This window comes from Sinocyclocheilus rhinocerous, unplaced genomic scaffold, assembly GCF_001515625.1.
Source record: "Sinocyclocheilus rhinocerous isolate Xijiao unplaced genomic scaffold, SAMN03320098_v1.1 scaffold311, whole genome shotgun sequence".
NCBI classification, from domain to species: domain Eukaryota; kingdom Metazoa; phylum Chordata; class Actinopteri; order Cypriniformes; family Cyprinidae; genus Sinocyclocheilus; species Sinocyclocheilus rhinocerous.
In genome coordinates this window covers 122894-141492 of record NW_015623669.1, presented here as the reverse complement: position 1 = coordinate 141492, position 18599 = coordinate 122894, and the positions used below count along the sequence as shown (strand labels likewise).

General features: G+C 36.6%; 3 protein-coding genes across 3 annotated transcripts in view; 1 reads left to right on the top strand and 2 right to left on the bottom strand.

Moving 5' to 3' along the window:
- The window catches only part of LOC107723069 (voltage-dependent L-type calcium channel subunit alpha-1F-like), a 31278-nt gene extending 19241 nt beyond the window's left edge, over positions 1-12037 (top strand). The window contains 16 exon segments of the mRNA XM_016531612.1: positions 220-330; positions 489-572; positions 756-776; positions 1653-1694; positions 1697-1779; positions 1879-1975; positions 2307-2409; positions 2627-2728; positions 2841-2965; positions 3483-3593; positions 4183-4472; positions 6548-6781; positions 8424-8758; positions 8855-8967; positions 9779-10096; positions 11150-12037. Coding sequence (XP_016387098.1) covers positions 220-330; positions 489-572; positions 756-776; positions 1653-1694; positions 1697-1779; positions 1879-1975; positions 2307-2409; positions 2627-2728; positions 2841-2965; positions 3483-3593; positions 4183-4472; positions 6548-6781; positions 8424-8758; positions 8855-8967; positions 9779-10096; positions 11150-11359 — 2379 coding nt within the window. The 3' untranslated portion in view covers positions 11360-12037.
- The window catches only part of LOC107722622 (inactive carboxypeptidase-like protein X2), a 35554-nt gene continuing 19152 nt past the window's right edge, over positions 2198-18599 (bottom strand). Inside the window, exon 23 of the transcript XR_001637830.1 lies at positions 2198-2208. The gene's annotated coding sequence lies outside the window, so the exon portion shown is untranslated. The remainder of the gene's footprint in view (positions 2209-18599) is intronic.
- On the bottom strand, positions 12820-15511 carry LOC107725228 (L-rhamnose-binding lectin CSL2-like). The gene is made up of 8 exons (XM_016534455.1): positions 15507-15511; positions 15323-15429; positions 15191-15235; positions 14976-15111; positions 14619-14728; positions 13499-13594; positions 13205-13326; positions 12820-13005 (listed from the first exon to the last, which is right to left on the bottom strand). The coding sequence occupies exons 1-8, from the start codon at positions 15509-15511 to the stop codon at positions 12820-12822; spliced, it is 807 nt and encodes a 268-aa protein (XP_016389941.1).

The following is an 18599-nucleotide window of genomic DNA, read 5'->3' as shown; positions in this document are numbered from 1 at the left end:
TAGCCATTACTCTAGTCTTCAGTGTCACATGATCGTTCAGAAATTATTCCTATTTATTTATTTATTTCAAACCGTTTGAATATTAGAAATTGAAAAGTTAAGTGATTCTGCAAAGTATCATATTTCAGTGTGAAGTTAGTGCTCCTCTAGGAGAAGTTCTGCATGCAAATGCAGTCATAGTCTAGAGCACTAATGAGATCACTTGACTGTGACCCACAGCACTATGAGCAATCCAAACTCTTCAACTTTGTGATGGACATCCTGAACATGATCTTCACTACGCTCTTTACTGTTGAGATGATCATCAAACTTCTGGCTCTGAGACCTTACGTGAGTCTTGCTGCACACTGTCCTTGCTCTTTCACGTTTTACTTTGCTCCAGTGATTTGATATGCAGTCTTGATATGTCCATTTGTGTTAGTGCCTTGACATTTGTGCTGTTTTCTCTGTCTCTCTTGCTCTCGCTCTTTGTGTTTTGGACAACACAGCACTATTTTATAGATGCCTGGAACTCTTTTGATGCTCTGATAGTGGTGGGCAGTTTGGTGGACATCATGATAGCAGAGTTCAGTGTATGTAACTATATCTGATCTGTGAGAGATTCCTATGCATGTCCAAATCTAGTCAGCTGAACTTTTGGTGTGACATATCAAGTACTATATCTTTTGTTATCTCAGACACACACACTTATCAATTTCTATAATCTCTTCTGTTTCCTGCTCTCTTGTGGATGGATGGTCCTGTCACTCACTCAGGGTGGAGGAGGCCATGGTGAGGTACGAATATGGAACTTTATACATCAGCTAAATAAGTATTCATATCTTTGAAGTTTTATAGCTCTTGTTCATTAACAGTACACACAGTACATACTAAATTGTAGTCAAAAAAGTCACAGTAAAACCTTATTTATGATCAGTAAGACTTTGCTGCTGATTTGCTTCCATAAATTTTAATGAACACACCCCAAATCAGAGCATCAGTGAAATTGTGACTTTCCCCTCTAGTAATTAAGACACTATGGTGTTTATGCACAGTTATCTTGTAAATATGATCATTCCGACATGACATGAATTTTACGGTGTTGTTATGGTGACATCGTATAGAAATCTGCAGAAAGAAACTTTGGTCCTGGTTTATGTGGCAATAAATAGAAGGTTCTAGGACAGCATTTAAAATGTTTTTTTATTTTAATATTAATGTTAGTTCTTTATTTAAATGTTATGTTTTTATGCCTTAGATGAGTGTAACTTTTTGAGCTTCTCTGGTGAAAATTTAATTTAACCATTTGATTGTCTTTTGAATTAATTTTTTTCTTGACCACTTAATTTACATTTAATATAAATTCAATCTTTAATTTAATTTAATTTTATGATTTGATTGTCTTTCAAATTAAATCTTTCTTGACCATTTTTTGGTCCTTACACTTAAACAGGTTGTTTTTTCTTCTTTCTTTAAAATGACCTATTATGAATGTTTAACCTCAAGGTTGCAGGTTTGCTGTCATCTCTTAGCAAAACTTGCATTATATTGTGACTGCTTAACAAAACAATTCACACTGAAATGTCAGACTGACATGATCAGGGACTTTGTTACCTCGACTCTTTAATCACATTAATATTTGGCCTGTCATTTTCTTTTTCCACTTTTAAAAGGGGAAAGAAGGGGAGAGTGCCAAAGTGTCCATCACCTTCTTCCGTCTTCAAGAGACTGGACTGTGCTGGGCACTCATCACCTCGATGAGTTTAAACGAGTCTGGTCAGATTACGACCCAGAGGCCACGTAAGTGATATCATACATCCACAAACAATAAGCTTTATGTCTGCCTTAAATGAGTATGTAAATTAAAATGACGAATACTTTTGTATCTTTTTGCATCAGGGGACGGATTAAACATCTAGATGTAGTCACCATGTTGCGCAGAATTCAGCCTCCACTGGGCTTTGGGAAACTCTGTCCACATCGAGTAGCCTGTAGGGTAAGCATGACTTGGATTTGTACAGTCAGTGGCTTACAATGAAATGGGTGAGAATAGAACCCGAGCCATACACTACTGTTCAAACATTTCTAATCAGCATTTATTTGAAAGCTTTTTAAAATGTCTTTACTGTCACTTCTGATTAATTTAACATGTCCTTACTGTATAAAAGTATAAATAAAATTTAAAAAAAGACCAATATATCATAGAGTCCTGTGAGGCCCAGTAAACAACTACCCAGAATGAGCAAGCAACCTGCTCCACATAGCAATGTCATTACAACCACTAATCTCTGCACCTTTCTGTTTGTCTCTCTCTTTCTCATCGGCAGAGATTGGTTGCTATGAATGTGCCTCTCCATCCTGACGGCACCGTGTCTTTCAATGCCACTCTGTTTGCTCTCGTCAGAACGTCACTCAAGATTAAAACAGACGGTAGAACTTCTACACACACACACACACACACTAGTTAATACACTTACTTCTGTCAATTCTAACATTTACAAGAGAGGATGATAGTAATTGTCTTTATAAACAAACGTCAATATGAAAAAGGTTGATATTTATGTTTGCTATTTGACACACTACAGCAAAAAACGAAGCGTTTATCTATCTTAAATACAGTAATGCAGTACCTTTCCATTCACCACAGGCCCCATTGACCAGCAGAACGAGGAGCTGAGAGCTATCATTAAAAAGATCTGGAAACGCACCAAACCCAAACTTCTAGAGGAAGTTATACCTCCTCCTTCAGGTACAGTATGTTATGAGTTCTTCTCATTGGTGTTATGTGCTGATATGGACAACCAAATGACAAATACAACTTTTTTTAGTCTTTTTTTAAAATCCATCTCTCTGCGTTTTAGGGAATGAGGTGACTGCAGGAAAGTTCTATGCCAGCTTCCTGATTCAGGACTACTTCAAAAAATTTCGCAAGCGAAAGGAGAAAGAGAGGAAGAAGAAAGGCAAGGACAAGTCAGCCTCGCTCCAGGTAAAGAATTATGACAGTTGTCTGAATGTGTTGCCTTGCTTTACAAATGGCCGTTTTGCATGCATTGGAATTATAACTATTTCAGATCAGAAATAATATATTTATAATATATAATATTTAACAGCAAAATTAAGTATGACATAGAAAGCTGAATTGGGCAGCATGAACTTTCTTATTTCTTATTTAAAGTGCATACTTTTTTTCAGTGGCATGTTGTGATGATGTTCGTATCTTTTGAGATTTAAATATCATTTTACTAAGACATTATTGGGAGATACAGAGTGACAACTGATATTTATATGCATTTTATGCAAGTAGTCTTTTATACTGTTATAAAAACCTCATTGAGTATATTACAAGCTATTTCTTTGGGCATATAAATATCAGCAACTGCACCGATTTGCATGTTTTTTCCTCCTCAAGTATGAGCTCCATATTCTCTCTATATCATACATGAGCCAAATATGATACTCAGCAAAAACACACAACAATGTTTGACTGATCTTGTGTGGTCCAGGCCGGGTTACGCACACTACAGGATCTGGCCCCAGAGATGCGGCTGGCTATAGCGATGGAGGATGAGGAAGGGCTGGAGGGGGAGATGATGGAAGAAGAGGAGTTCTTCAGGGTAAGAACACCCAGCATCTAACATTAAAAATCCAGTGGGAATAGTACAATCAGTGTGCTTTAAGATGTTGTGCCAACAGTATTATTTTCGTGTCCTTGTTTCATGTACACTGTGGGCCAAAAATTTAACATTTTTTGAAAAAGGTCTTTCATGCACACCAATAATGTGTTTATTTGAGCAAAAAACAGTAATATTGTAAAGTATTATTACTATTTACTGTGGTTTTCTATTTTAACTAGTACTGTCAAATGATTAATTGCAATTAATCGCATCCAAAATAAAAGTTTTTGTTTACATAATATGTGTCTGTACTGTGTATAATTATTATGTATATATAAATACACACACATGCATGCATATATTTAGGAAAAATGTTTTGTTTATATATAAATATTTATATACATGTAAATATTTTTTAAATGTTTTGTGTATTTATATATACATAATAATTATACACAGTACATAGTGTTAATTAGTAGTACTTAATTGTATAATTTTACTGTAAAAATCACAAATTAAAGTGTAACCAGGTGGCATTTGTAATTAGTCTCACTGCAACCACAGTTAATTGTGTTTCCCTTGACGGCAGAGTGACAGTGTCTTCAGTGATGCTCCTCCCACATCGGCCATGTCCACTCCCAGAAGCACCCCTATGCCGCCCCATCTGGACGAGACCACAGTGAGCATTGAGCTTCCTCCTAGAGTACACAGTGGGAGCTTTATGCTGGAGGAGGCCCTGGTGGACTCCCGCCCGGCCTCTGCCCTCTCCGAAAACACAGTGATAAGTGAACAGCCTCAGAGTTTGTCTCCCCTGCTCAGCAGGTGGGCCTCCAGTCACAGCAAACTCACCCCATTGTGGATACTGAATAACAACCAAAGGCAAGGAGCACACTAAGAATAGAAATATACCTGTATAAACAGAGGCTGATGCAGCATGCCAAATTAGAGAATTAATGGCTTGATTTGCTCAGAGTCTCGAGGTCTGAAAGCTGTTTGATCTATTTTGACTGAAGGGTGTGGTATTTGGTCAGATTTTAGTCCAAGATAAAACCTAACAGTATTTTTATCTCTTAATATTGGGCTGTATTTTTCTAACTGTCAGCTAACAAATCACTTTACAGCTTTGAGACGCTCCAGAAACGTGGTTTTCATTGCAGTTTAACATGAAAATATGCAAAGTATTTTGAATTCTGGCGAGTTGCGATGCTTGCCAAGCTTGACAGACATGCTGTGTAGATGTCATGCTCTCTAGTGTACTGTAAAATGGGAGTATGGCAGGGGTTTTCAACCTTTACGTGCTCATGAACCTCTCAGCCAACCCCAGGGTCACCAGTTTAACTGTCTGAATTTTCTCAATAACAATTTCTAGTAACTTTCATCAAGAACATTAACATTACTGCATTATACTCATTTTCATTATTTACAAATTAGTTTTAAACACACAACCCACATGCAGTACCTTCAGGGACCCCTGGTTGAAAACCCTGGCACTATGAATTCTCACAAACAGGTGACAGCTTAAAGGGATAGTTCACCCAAAAAAAGAAAAAGAAAATACAGTCATCATTTACTCATCCTCATTTTCATTCAAACTGGTATGATACTTTTAAACAAAATATATTTTGGGAAAGAAGATATTTTGATAAATGTCTCAGTGTTTGTTTTATATATATATATATATATATACAGTGGGTACGGAAAGTATTCAGACCCCCTTAAATTTTTCACCCTTTGTTATATTGCAGCCATTTGCTAAAATCATTTAAGTTAATTTTTTTTGAACTCATTGGAGAAAGTTGCCGCCTGGCTGGCCATGGTTCAGTTTTTTACGACTCTCATATAATGGTGTGATGTTCAGGAAATGCCTTACAGGATGCAACGTCTGTAGTTGACGGTAAATTTTTGTTTAAATTGATAGTTTAGTTGTCCTATAAACTTAAATTGGTCATGTTCTTGTTTCGCAGCTAGTTAATGAAATCCAAGTAAAACAAATTCTATCATTTTTGCACCTATAGGTGAAAATCTTTTGATTTGCCATGTTGCATGTTTTAAAAATATTAAAAACACAAAACACACCTGATGCGAATTCTTTGCTCTTCATTTTCTATAAGCAGAGTTAACAGACCCTGTTGTATTTTCTTGTAATTTATTCAAATTAGGTACACCGCCATCTTGTGCCGACTAAACTGACTTGAATGCACCTGACGTCGTACTTACGAGTTGACAAGTCGTAATTACTTTCACTTGGCTTTCACAGCCAAGTGAAAGATATAACACCAACATGTCATAAAAAAATAAAGAACAGAATAAAACATTAAAGTCTTACCGACCCCAAACTTTTGAAAGATAGTGTAAATCATATGAAAATCTTAGTTCTGGAATGTCATTAGGTATTAGGAAATGATGATTTATGGGTGAACTGTCCCTTTAAGGCCTATTCACACCAAGAGCAAAGCAGCAAAGTGACATAACGGAAGTAAAACACTCTTCTTTTTTTTTACTTTGCTGACAGGCAGTGGCTTTTTTATTAATTTCTTTAATTCAGATGATGAGCTCTGAATCTATCTAGTGTGCCATGGACACATGGTTAAAAAATTTTTTTTTAATATGTGGTGAAAATTAATGCTCCGTGTGAATAGGCTTTTAGGTAGCACACTGTAACATTTGCTGTCAAAGTTTTTTTTGCATCTTCTTGTCTTATAAGGAAACTTTGACTTACAGTACTTTTAAACATCTTGAAAGAACACTATCATTGTGGAGCATTATCAGCTATTGTAGCCTTGGCTTTTCGCTGTTAGCATGAAGAAATGCAGGTGACAATGTTCACTCAGTTGTTTGTCTACTCATACTTTCAAACGGGATTTGAAGAACTTAAAGGAAATTCTATAAGTTGACAGGACGACCTCAAGGTTTTTTTTTATAGGCTATATCATCGATGTATTTCTCATATTCAGGACTGACACAACCAGAGCTTGTGACTATATTCCTTCCCCATCCCCGGATGGAGGAATGCAAAATGGAGGAGTCACAGGAGGAGTCATCACTCCGGGAGGAGTCACAGGTGGAGGTGAAGGAGTCACAGGAGGAGAAGGGGGAGTGATGGGAGGAGGAGTCACAGCGATGCCATATCCTACAGAGCAAGGCGATGTCAGCAAGGAGGAGCCTCAGTGTGCAGTCTCAAATGATAGGTGAGCACAACATGTTTGACTACCCATAATGCACCAAAACAAGCACTGTCATGCATTGATATGTATACGTAGATGCATCATTATCGGCTGTTTCTATGGGCCGTTGTTGTTGCTGCATCCCAGTTCTCCTACTTATACTATGCCCTAAAAGTATGTACTCTTTTTGTGAAGAAAAAGTACATACTTTTGAGTATGTAGCAGAATAGTATGCAAGCTTTGGGACAGACTACTTCGTCATAACTGCGCCTTGCTTAGTTATATGCATTCTGTCACCGTTTAAACTGCCCTGTCAATCATTTTCTCACAGTCTTTGGTTAACATCATCCACATTTCGTTTAATTCCCTACCGTATTGGAGAGAAATGAAGAGGCACGTTGATCTGCCAGTCGCGGGTCTATCATGCCGAGAATTCTCCTCATGTGTTTTTATAATGATGCATTTAAAAGTTAATGACCAAATGTATCTTTATGAAAGTTCACAGTGTTCTTACAGATGAAATTTAATGTGAATAACATTAAATAAATATTGATATTGATTATTTATCACTCAAACCTCTTTCTCTACCTGGTCATCGGCCATCAGCCATGTTTGTAGTTTTTTTTAAACAATTTTTATGCGTGTTTGTATTTCTAATCCGGAATGTGGTTGAATGTGGCATCTACCTTTTCATATCTATGCTGTCAAGCAAAACTGATATACTTCAAGCAAAATCAAAGAACCATGTCATTTCAAACAAAATCAGACCAAAACAGAGTTTGTTTCGAGAGTTTTGAAACAGTTTGCCAAAGCAAACTTTCCGGAAAAAAATACAATAAATATACTTTTTTTCTATTAATTACAATGAAAGAACGAACTGGTGTGATGTAATTTCAAACAAAATCGAGCCAAAATGAAGTTCATTTGGAGGTTTGTGAGTTCAAAACAGCTCGTCAAAGTGAACTTTCTAGAAAAGTTCACTTCAGCTGGTAAACACCTTCAAACTACCATTGGTCAGTGGTGATTACATAACAGGTAGGTGTGGCTCTGGAGCTCCGCCTTCTTTAACATGGAACTATTCTCTGGTTCATTTCTTATTATATGTTCAGTCTAGTCTGTCGAAGTTAGATGCATGTTAAAACATGAAAACACCGGAGAGCTGCTTTAGTTTACAATAGAAAAATTCTAATAGAAAACAACACTGACACTGTTTTATCATGTTTAATACTGTAAAGCTGCTTGCTTTAAAGCAATCTATTGTACATGTGCTATATAAATGAACATGGCGTAACTTTACTGGAGTGCCGAATGGCAGAGCTGGTGCAAACATCCACATCACTATGATCAGATGCTTTCTTAACTGCTGTTTTCTCACTGCTGTCATTTAGTTGTGTGTTTATATTGCTATTGAGATTAAAGCACGCAGCACATATTTACATATTAATCTAAACGCTGCTCTTAACAAATGTGGTCAGTGTTGCTAACAGTAAACCACTGCAAAGGTATTTCAATTTTCTTTTTACCCCTAAACGAAGAATAAAAAAGAACTTCGCTGAGAGTATATTGGGACCTTTACATGACTCAAACAGAAGGGACTTTCTCATATTTGACAAACTTTGCTCACAAATGAATATATCTGTCTGAGTTTGTGTTGATGTTTGAACAGACAGTGGTTTCCTGAGGTTCCTCCAGCACAAACACCAGCACTTAATGTGAGCAGTGAAAGTGTGGCGCCAGTTCAGCCCAGTAACATTGACAACAACAGTTACCAAGGCAACAGCCAAGATGCTGGTGGCTACCATGGCAATGGTTACCCTGGAAATGGCTACAATGTTAATGGTAACAATGGGACTGGTTATCAAGGCAACCATTACTCCAGCAACGGCTACAGCAGCAATGGATACAATGGTAATGGTTACCATATTAATGGATACAATGCTAACGGATACAACGGCAACGGTTTCTCTGCACGGCGACGTATGCTTCCCCCGACTCCCTTAGGTAAAACCAACTACTATATTTCTGCACTGCACAAAATATAACGTGTTCAGCTCTTCAGTGAATCTAACATTGTTTATTTTTTCCTGTATCTGTCAGGTCGAAAGCCAAACTTCAACATCCAGTGTTTGAGAAGGCAGACCAGTAATGAAGATCTGCCCATTCCAGGCACTTACCATCAAAACTCCCCACCCTGCAGGGCACAAGCACAGGTACACATCCCCCAACATGATCCATACTTTACTGTATAGCAGGCATTTGCAGTATATTTATTTCAGTCATCATTGTCATTTATTTTAATGATATATTACGGCTACCATAATAAAAATCCTTTAATCATTATTTTAAATGAATTATATACAAAACTTGCTCTTTGAGTAGGAGCTAAAATGTATATCTATATTATTTATTTATACATGCAGCCTGCTCTAACTTCTTGATTAATGATTTTTGCTATAATAATCTTCTTGCTACAAATTTAATTTAATTTATTTGATTATGGTTGTTATTCATATTAATATAATCTATATATTACATTAAATAAAAATTTTTACATTTATATTTACAGTATACTTATCTTGTCACTGATGAAACTATAAACGCATAGCAAAATAGGTTTCATGGATTGTAAATGTAATAAAAAAAACATTGTTGTCAATAAATTACTATAAAGGCCTTATATATGAAATATAATGCAAAGAAAACAAATTACATTTTTAAAAAGTATGCAACATTTTTTAAAATAAAAAACATCTTAGGTTCAATCAGTTCAATTAAACAATAGTCAGAAAATTAATTAAATTACATTTTTTGTATTTTATTTCATAATTCAGGCTTTACAGGGTTGAAAAGATGTAGTGTATCATTCTGAGAATACAGCAGCAATTTACTTTAAACAAAATCAACATTGTGCAAAAAAAATTTAATTAAATTAATTTCATTATTACATTCAATTAAATTATGACACAGTTTGACTTTTTTCCACACACAAAAATAAAATGATTTACGTACCTGCTCCAACAGACAAACAACAGCTACGACTCACGGCGGAGCAGCATTTCATCTGGAGTTTCTTCGGCCTCTTGGGCAAACAACCAGGCCAGAAGGGGCCGTCTCCTCTACGCCCCCCTCATTCTGATGAACGAGGTGGGGGGCACTCAGGCAATGTGGGGTGACACCAATGGCAGCGCCAGTCTGCCGGCATCGGCCCGTCCCGGGTGGATTGGCAGTGGAATGGCAGGCGTGGCCCAGCAGCCTCGGGCGTACACCACTCTCAGAGTGCCGTCCCAACACAGCCCCGGATACATAGAGAAGGGAAGCGCTGACAGCCTCGTGGAGTCGGTAAATACGCTTTTTGAATGGTGTATAAAATTACCATTTTGCCTGAAAATAAGTAATAAGGATAGTTGTTATTTGTGCAGGTACAGTGGCTATAAAAACTATTCAAGCTGGACTTTTTGCTTTACAGCAGTGAAGCATAGACTTAATTTCGCTTTTTGGCTGTGATTAACAAAAGAGGAAACATAACCCCTATAAAGCCTACTTTCTAAGTTCTAAGGCCTCTAAATTATCAACATGATCTTTGAAAAGTAAATTAAAAGCCTTTTAGTATAATTGTAAAAATTCCCCCTTTCAGGTTGTGGTTCACGTGACTTTTGCTGTGAAATCTATTGATTTTATATTGCTTGTAATATTTCAAGATGAGCAATTACTGGACTGAAGCAGCTTAGGATTACTTGATTATCCATACATATATGTCATGTTCAAATGTTAGTATCAAATATGATCTATCAGTCTTTTGAGGAATGTTCATTTGTTCATCTCTCAATCATTATCGACTCCCATGTTGAAAACTACAGAATTCTGATCATAAAACTAAGCATTTAAACAACATCTAACATATTATTGAAAGATATAGAGTGACAACTGATATTCATATGCATTTTAGGTAAGTAGACTTTATGTAAGTTACTGTTATGAAGATCTCGTTGATTTACAAGCTATCAGAATTTCTGCACCAATTTGCATATTTTCACTCAGTTTGGGCCTCTGAATAAAACTGAGGTGTTATATTCCTCAAGTATGAGCTTCATATTCTCACTAAACGATACTATATGAGCCATAAAATCCTGATGTATCAAATATGATACTCAAAACACATTATTTTTTGGATATAGGGTTCAATAGATGGTTCCATTTAAAAAATGCACTCTATTTTTTTTGCACTCTATTTGATATGGCATATCCTAAATTATTACTGGTGCAACTAATTGGTTTAAGCAGACACATAAATAGTGAAATGGAGATCAGCTGTGTGTAGTCAGTGGGTTTCAGATGGTTGTAATGTAAATCCGGTCCAGCATCTCTTTGTCTTTCTGTTTTGTTTTTATTTAGATCCTGATCTCTGAAGGCTTGGGTCAATATGCCAAAGACCCCAAATTTGTTGACTTTGCAAAGCGGGAAATTGCAGATGCCTGTCACATGACTATTGATGAAATTGAGAGTGCTGCAACTGACCTTATAAGTCGAGGAAGGGCAGGACAAGCGACCGGATGCTTTGAGGAGGATCTGTCTGATGAGATGAACTGTGTAATATCATACTAAATGGGCTTCAGTTTGTTGGCGAGGGCAGGACAGAGTGTCAGTGTGATTGTGATGATCTCTGAATCACAAACTCAAATACATTCACCTCTTCATTTTAAGCTTGGTTGGGCAGATTTAATAATTATATTCATTTGATTCAGTAGATATAAGGAAATTGTGGTGACCACATTGACTTCACCCCTGTTGCTTTGCATAGAAGTTTAGTAAGAGCCTAAACAAACCACAGGATTACTATTCATTTGACTCTCTAAGTTTAAAGTCAAAATGGACAACTTTTTTTTTTTTTTTTATGGAATGTTTCAGCATTTATTATAAATGATTTATGTTGACTTTGCAAAATGGGAAATTGCAGATCACTTGCTAAGACTTCCAATGACGCCAGCTTTAGATTAACATACAACTGTCTAATATTATCCTTAGAGTTATAACGATCACAAGCTGTAATCATTGCTGTAACATGTTCATTATGTCTGCTTAAGTGAATACATGATGTTTACTGACCATATATACATATTTTATTGCTATATAATACTACCATATTGACATTACTTTTATATACTCGCCTCTGGCTGAATAGAATACTTCTTGATTATAACATTGAAACATGCATTTTCCGTGCAGCTGCTTTGAAACGATATGTATTGTGAAAAGCGCTATACAAATAAACTTATATTGAATTTATCCATGCAGATCTCTTTTGTCATTGTAATCTTTAAAATGAAAAGATTAACATCCCCTCCCTGGGCAATAGGTTTTACCAATAGATGACTTTCAGCAATCCTTCCCCTGCAGCACCTTTCACTCTCATCAAATGATCACAACAATACAATGATCAAATGGACAAAAGTCCCATCCTTCATTTACTTTTTGTTTGAGAAGCTGGGTATGTCACAACAGGGAAGAAAAGACAATCCCAGTTTCTGTTTCATGCCACCTTTAAGTTTGATATTGCTCAACATGATGAATAGATCAGTATGTGGGTATAGCATTATATTCAATACTGATACTTTACTAAACCACCCAACCGAAATATTCAGCCGAAACAACACATTGGCAAGAAAAACTGATGTGGTGAAATATTGTGTGCTCCAGTCAATCAGTCAACCAGGGGTGGCATTTCCCAGAAGCATCGTTAGCTAACTAGGTGGTAAGTTCCACTGAACTCTATTGGTAACAACAACTTGCGACCATAGTTGTTTTGGGGAAACGCACCCCAGGATGGGCATTTTTTATTTATTTATTTCTTTAAAGTGGTTTATTCAATTTGCTCTAACCCACTGGGCGCTAGGTTAAGTGTAGGCCTTATGAGTTTAGAAAATTGGGAAAAGTGATAGAAAAAAAAATCCACAACATCAGCCTCCATGAAGAGAAAGCCCCCAAAGAAAGCCACCATGAAGAGTGTCAATCTAGCCTGATGCAGGAGTAACTCGAATAACCGTAAAAGAGAAAAGTGAGCAATTTCACTGTACACAGTAACACTTACAGTTATGTATGCAGCTGTAAGAGACGTACGGATACTTGAATGTGTTAGTGCATGGATCTGAGAAGACGCCATTGGAGGCGACTAGGGAGCAGCTATTTTTTCCTTCACACCAACAAAAATTAAATAAGTAAATTGTCAAAGATTTTAATCTCAATGAGATTTTCTGGTAAAATAAAAAGTAAAAAAATAAATAAAAACCCAACCACAGATAACCTTGACTGACTTAGTCTGGAGGGTGGTGGGGGTCGGTTTTACTGTGTTTAGAAGAATTTTGGGCATTTAGGAGCTGAAAATCCAGAAAAATCAGCTAAGATGTTGAATACATGTGAAAAGTGTAAAAAATGTTTTGTTTGCACACTCACACATAAGTAGCCATTGCCTGGGAGTTTGAGGCGTAGCTGAGAAGCAGGTCGTCCAGTACAGCACGTGTTGCTGTCAGTTCGGCCGTAGTTAGCGCTGTGAATGCGTATGACAGTCCCTTGATCTAAAAAAAAAAATAACATTCAGCTTTAGTAATAAAATGTTAAATTTCTTGGATGAAAAAACAAGTGATACATTATGATTTGTGGCAGTCAGCTCTTGCAATTTTGCTATAAACACACTAATACTACTTTCTCAAAGAGAAATAAGCAGTGCTCATGTAGCATAATACACACCACACATCAGGGTATTATTTGCATGTTCGCAGATCACACTTGAACCTACAGAACACAGAGGATGCAAGAGCAGTTTAGTAAAGTGAACACCATAATCTTTCAAATAAAACAGGCTTGGGCTTGTGTGTACTATGATAACACCTTTGAAAAGCATGTCTGGTCTTGACTGGTTTGTGAGCTGCTGGTAAACAGGCAGTGTTGGGAAGGTTACTTTGGAAATGTAATAGGTTACAGATTACAAGTTACCCTACTTAAAATGTAATAAGTAGTGTAACTTTTCAATTACTTTATTAAAGTAATGTAACTGATTACATTTGATTACTTTTTGATTACTTTTCTAAATGTCTAATATTTTCAACTGTTAATCACTTTCAAACATGTAAACCAGGCAGGGTTAACATTACAATATGTGCTCAACACTGATAACCGTCAGACTTTCGAAATCCTTCATCACTTGAATAAAGATTATAATATTTTAATTTTAAAGGAGACATTGGATGCGAAATATCTTCATTTGCATATAAATGTGTCTTAGCAGTGTGTGGACACAACCACCCTACAATGATAAAAATTCACTACTTTTTTTTTAACCCCCCAAAAACCTAAACAGTCAACAGTTAATCTTTAAAAAATGAAGCATAGCTATATATAAACCCATATAGGAAATAAAAGAGTTATCGAATAAGCTTGTTCTAAACTCCTGAAACATTGTTGTTTCATATTTTAGAGCAGTCACTGCAATTTATGAAAGAACTCAATTAAATATGTATGTGGGAGTGTTTGTGAAAAAAAATCAGATGTAACCCCCTTTGTAATCCTTAACATTTTCATAAGTAACTGTAATTTAATTACATATTTTATCTTAGTAACTGTAACTGATTACAATTACTTTTATTTTGTAATTAAATTACGTAATTCCGTTACATGTAACTAGTTACTCCCCAACACTGTAAACAGGAGACAAGTAACTCTGAACTCAGATGTTCTCTCCTAAATAAGGCTGACATTTTAATTCCTCTAAACCAGGGGTGTCCAATCATGCTCCTGAAGGGCCGCTGTCCTGCAGAATTCAGCCCCAACCCCAATTAAACACACCTGAACCAGCTAATCAAGGTCTTACTAGGCATACTACAAACTTCTAGGCAGGTGTGCTGAGGCAAGTTGGCGTTAAACTCTGCAGGACACCGGCCCTCCAGGACAGAGTTTGGACACCTCTGTTCTAAACTCTTCCTGAACAGAAATGAATAGGAAGTAGGGAGGTTAACGGACACTCATTGGCTGCGGATGGGACACAAAAATAAGAGATCGCGAGTTACTAGTATATGCCAACGCAGGGATCAGCAAAGACTGTATGTGTCGCAAACACCTCACAACTTTCCAGGCCATTTGCAGCTTTATGCCAAAAAAAGAGAGGTTTACATTAGTCATTACAAAAAACAAAGAGGTACAGCAGAAATTACATACAGCATCCATCTACCTTTTGGACACAGGAGCCAGTGCATTGGGTGAATAGCAGTTGGTGTTTTGGAGCTGTTCGGATGGACGTCCTTCAGAGCAGGTGGTTTTATCTGTACGTCCATAGTTTGCAGTATTTATCTGAATCCTACCGTTATCTACATGGAGATAAAAAAAATAGCATTTAAGAATTTGTGATCTAATCTATTGAAACAAAGTTAAAGTAAAATTGCTCACCACATTTCAAGTAACTGTATCCATCCTGACAAGTCACACTTGTTTCTGGAAGAAGGCGGCAGTTACAGACTTGCACAGAAAAGGACATTTTAATGAACAGGAAATGGAAGAGAGAGAGAAAAAGAAAAAAACCTGCTGGGATGCAAATGTGGTTGGTAGTGTAGTACTTGTAGGTGCCAAAACATGGATCTTGTTCCAGTCCTCGAGTGTTTATCTCACACTCTCTCAGTCCATCACATCTGTGGATAAAGACAGTCCTAACCGGATGTTTGGAAACATGAGTCAACATAACCAACAACAGTCAAAGTGACCATACTTCATTTTTTGAACAGCTTAGTTAAGTGCCTTGTGCGTGCGTCACTATTAAGACGCTACAGGAACCTCTGTGCTACTTTTGTTAATTACAGTTTCCAACAACTACAGTAGGAAAGATGCCCAAAGTAAAAATATGAGCTGCGCCTGAAACCGCATTGTGTCTAGTCGTACGATATTACTTAATGATGTTACAGTGCATTCCATGCATTTTGAATATTGGTAGTATAGATGTATTAATCTGAATACATCTGTCATGTTACTGTCACATGACCTGCAGCATCAGTTGTGTCACATCACTACCATTCACTCCTATCCTGTGGCACCATCAGATGCACACTTTAGAATCGCAGAAGTAGTAGGTCATCTGGGTACTTTTCACCTACTGTTGTTTTTTGTTTGTTTTTTGAATACTATAAATTTGGACATACTATTTTCCATGTACCGTTTTTCGCCTACTTTATAGTATGGAAGTAGGCATATTCAGATGCAGCAATGGTGTCAATTTAATAAACTCAGTGTAAACACAGCCAGTCAGTTCACAATGAAAGCATCCAAACTGCTAAATTTAACATGTGTAACAACTGCAAAGCATCCAGTATGTAAACAATGATTACATTCCATTAAAAAGTAACTTGCATATTTTTAAATGCATCTTTGTGCATCTTTAACGTGACATGATATATTAGGAAGCAAGTGAGCAGTCCATTCTTGAATTTCATGTGTTGGCAGCAGGAAAAATGAGCCATTAAAAGTATCTTGTGGAGTTCGTGCCTCAACGCATCAGATGTTTTAGCAGCAGGAGGGGGACCTTGCTATATGACATCATCAGTGTTGGGCAGTAACTAGTAACTTAGTTACTGTAATAATAATACTTTTTGTTTACACCTCTGCCCCTCACTCAAACCGGCATTTCTGGCATCGGAGGCAGGCATGTTAACAAGAGCGCTAAAGACTGCAGACTTTAGCGTCAGTCGCTAGCAGTGTTGGGCAGTAACTAGTTACAATAATAATAATACTTTTTGCAGTAACTAGTAGTGTAACTAATTACTAATAAGATTTCATATTACAGTTACCATCCATAAAACAGCTTAGTTACTTAGTTACTTTTGATGCCCAAATCACGCTAATTTAAAATCCAACAATCAAATAATTTATTAAATATTAAATTATTTATTAAATATTAAATAATAACAAATAATTTATTTTCATAATTAAATATAATCGCATATGCGTAACGGAGAAATTACAATTAGCCTCAAGCTACACATGACAGTTAATGAGATTAATACAACACTTCTACTTGAATGTCACTATCAATCACTAGAATTTTATGTGGAAGATTTAGTTCAACACAGTTACAACTTCTGTGGGGCGTGAAGAAAAAGTAATGTAACTAGTAGTGTAACTAATTACTGTTGCCAGAAAGTAATACGTAAAGTAACAATATTACTTTTGAAATGAGTAACTAGTAATGAGTAATATATTACATTCTTTGAGTAACTAGCCCAACACTGGACATCATGCAGGTGGTTTTAATGTTGTGGGCTGATCAGTGCAAAGCCACAGAGTAAGGACTCAATTTTAATCATTCTTCAGCCTGAAGTTTGAAAGAAAAAGATTGCTACAAAGATTGGTCGTCCAATGCTGCAAATTTTGCTGCGTGTGCGGCCACAGTTTGCTGACTGCACATGGATCACCCCAGAGTCTGAATAAAAGAAAAGCATCATTACATCACACACTACTTTGCATACAATATACAACAAATAAATAATTGTGTGACAATACAACATCTTACCACAACTGAGACACTAAACAAACCCATCACATGTAATTACAGTCTCTGAAAAGATAAGATTCCGGTTTCATTTGTCATTAGTAACAAGGTGAGCAAAAGTCAACAAACTTTAAGCAGAACTGATGGTGTGTTTGTATGCCTTCAGCACATATGTATTGAGTTAACTCATGACAATTTAAAGGGGTCATATGATGCTGCTAAAAAGAACATTATTTGGTGTATTTGGTGTAATGAAATGTGTTTATGCAGTTTAAGGTTAAAAAAACACATTATTTTCCACATACTGTACATTATTGTTTCTCCTCTATGCCCCGCCTTTCTGAAACACGTCGATTTTTACAAAGCTCATCGTTCTGAAAAGCAAGGTGTGCTGTGATTGGCCAGCTATCTAGTGCGTTGTGATTGGCCGAATACCTCAAGTGTGTGACGGAAATGTTACACCCCTTACCATACTGTGATGGCGTGTCCCGGCCGGAGCGACGAGACAAAAACATTAAAACCCATTATAAACGAGGCATTTGTTGCATCCAGTGGGGACATAATTACGGATTATAATGGCTTATACTCTTTTTTTCGTTGCGTTGCATCGCGCCGAGTAAACATAAAACCATGTCTGCATTTGTAATCGGAGAAATGACAAACAACAAGCGCTACTCTACACTGCCCAAAACTCACGTTTGAATCATCAGTGGCAAATTCTTTAAATATAAAAAACATACTTACAGTCTGTGAGCAGCCGGCATTGTAGTCTACTCTCCCAGGATCAGGAAACAGTCCTCCATAAAATGTGCTGCACACATCTGAATATTTGGGTTAAACTGTTCTGGAACAGTGTTGTAAATACAACTTAACCACTGATTTCTAGAATATCTCTTTGGATTTGAGACTTTAGTCTTTGCAACTTTACAGATCTTCTTTATGCACCAAGAGCTTGTAACACTCCAAAGAGAAAGGAAAAATTTAAATCGCATCATATGACCCCTTTAAGCTCATGACATTACATAATATTATTATAGTGTGAGGATCTTAAATGTGCAACTCAATATATGCCGCAGTAATCTGACGCCTTGTGAGCGAAAATGCGTTGTTTGTTTTTCTGACATAATAGAGATTGGAGTCTTCATGTGCTCGTTCACCAGTTCAACCAAAACAACAATGGAAGATTGCAACAGTTTAAGATAGAATACCAAACAACTAAATACAACATCCAGTGAAATATAAACACTCTTGTACCTCTCCTTTCCCATTTCTAAAATTAAATCAAATAAAAAGAAAAGAACTTACAGGTAAGTATGAAGA

Excerpts from the sequence above, each read along its gene's own strand:
- LOC107725228 (XM_016534455.1), bottom strand. Across the intron at positions 15,236-15,322 it reads CCACATTTGCATCCCAGCAG|AAACAAGTGTGACTTGTCAG; the intron begins GTTTTTTTCTTT and ends GCCTTCTTCCAG. Across the intron at positions 15,112-15,190 it reads ATACAGTTACTTGAAATGTG|ATAACGGTAGGATTCAGATA; the intron begins GTGAGCAATTTT and ends ATCTCCATGTAG.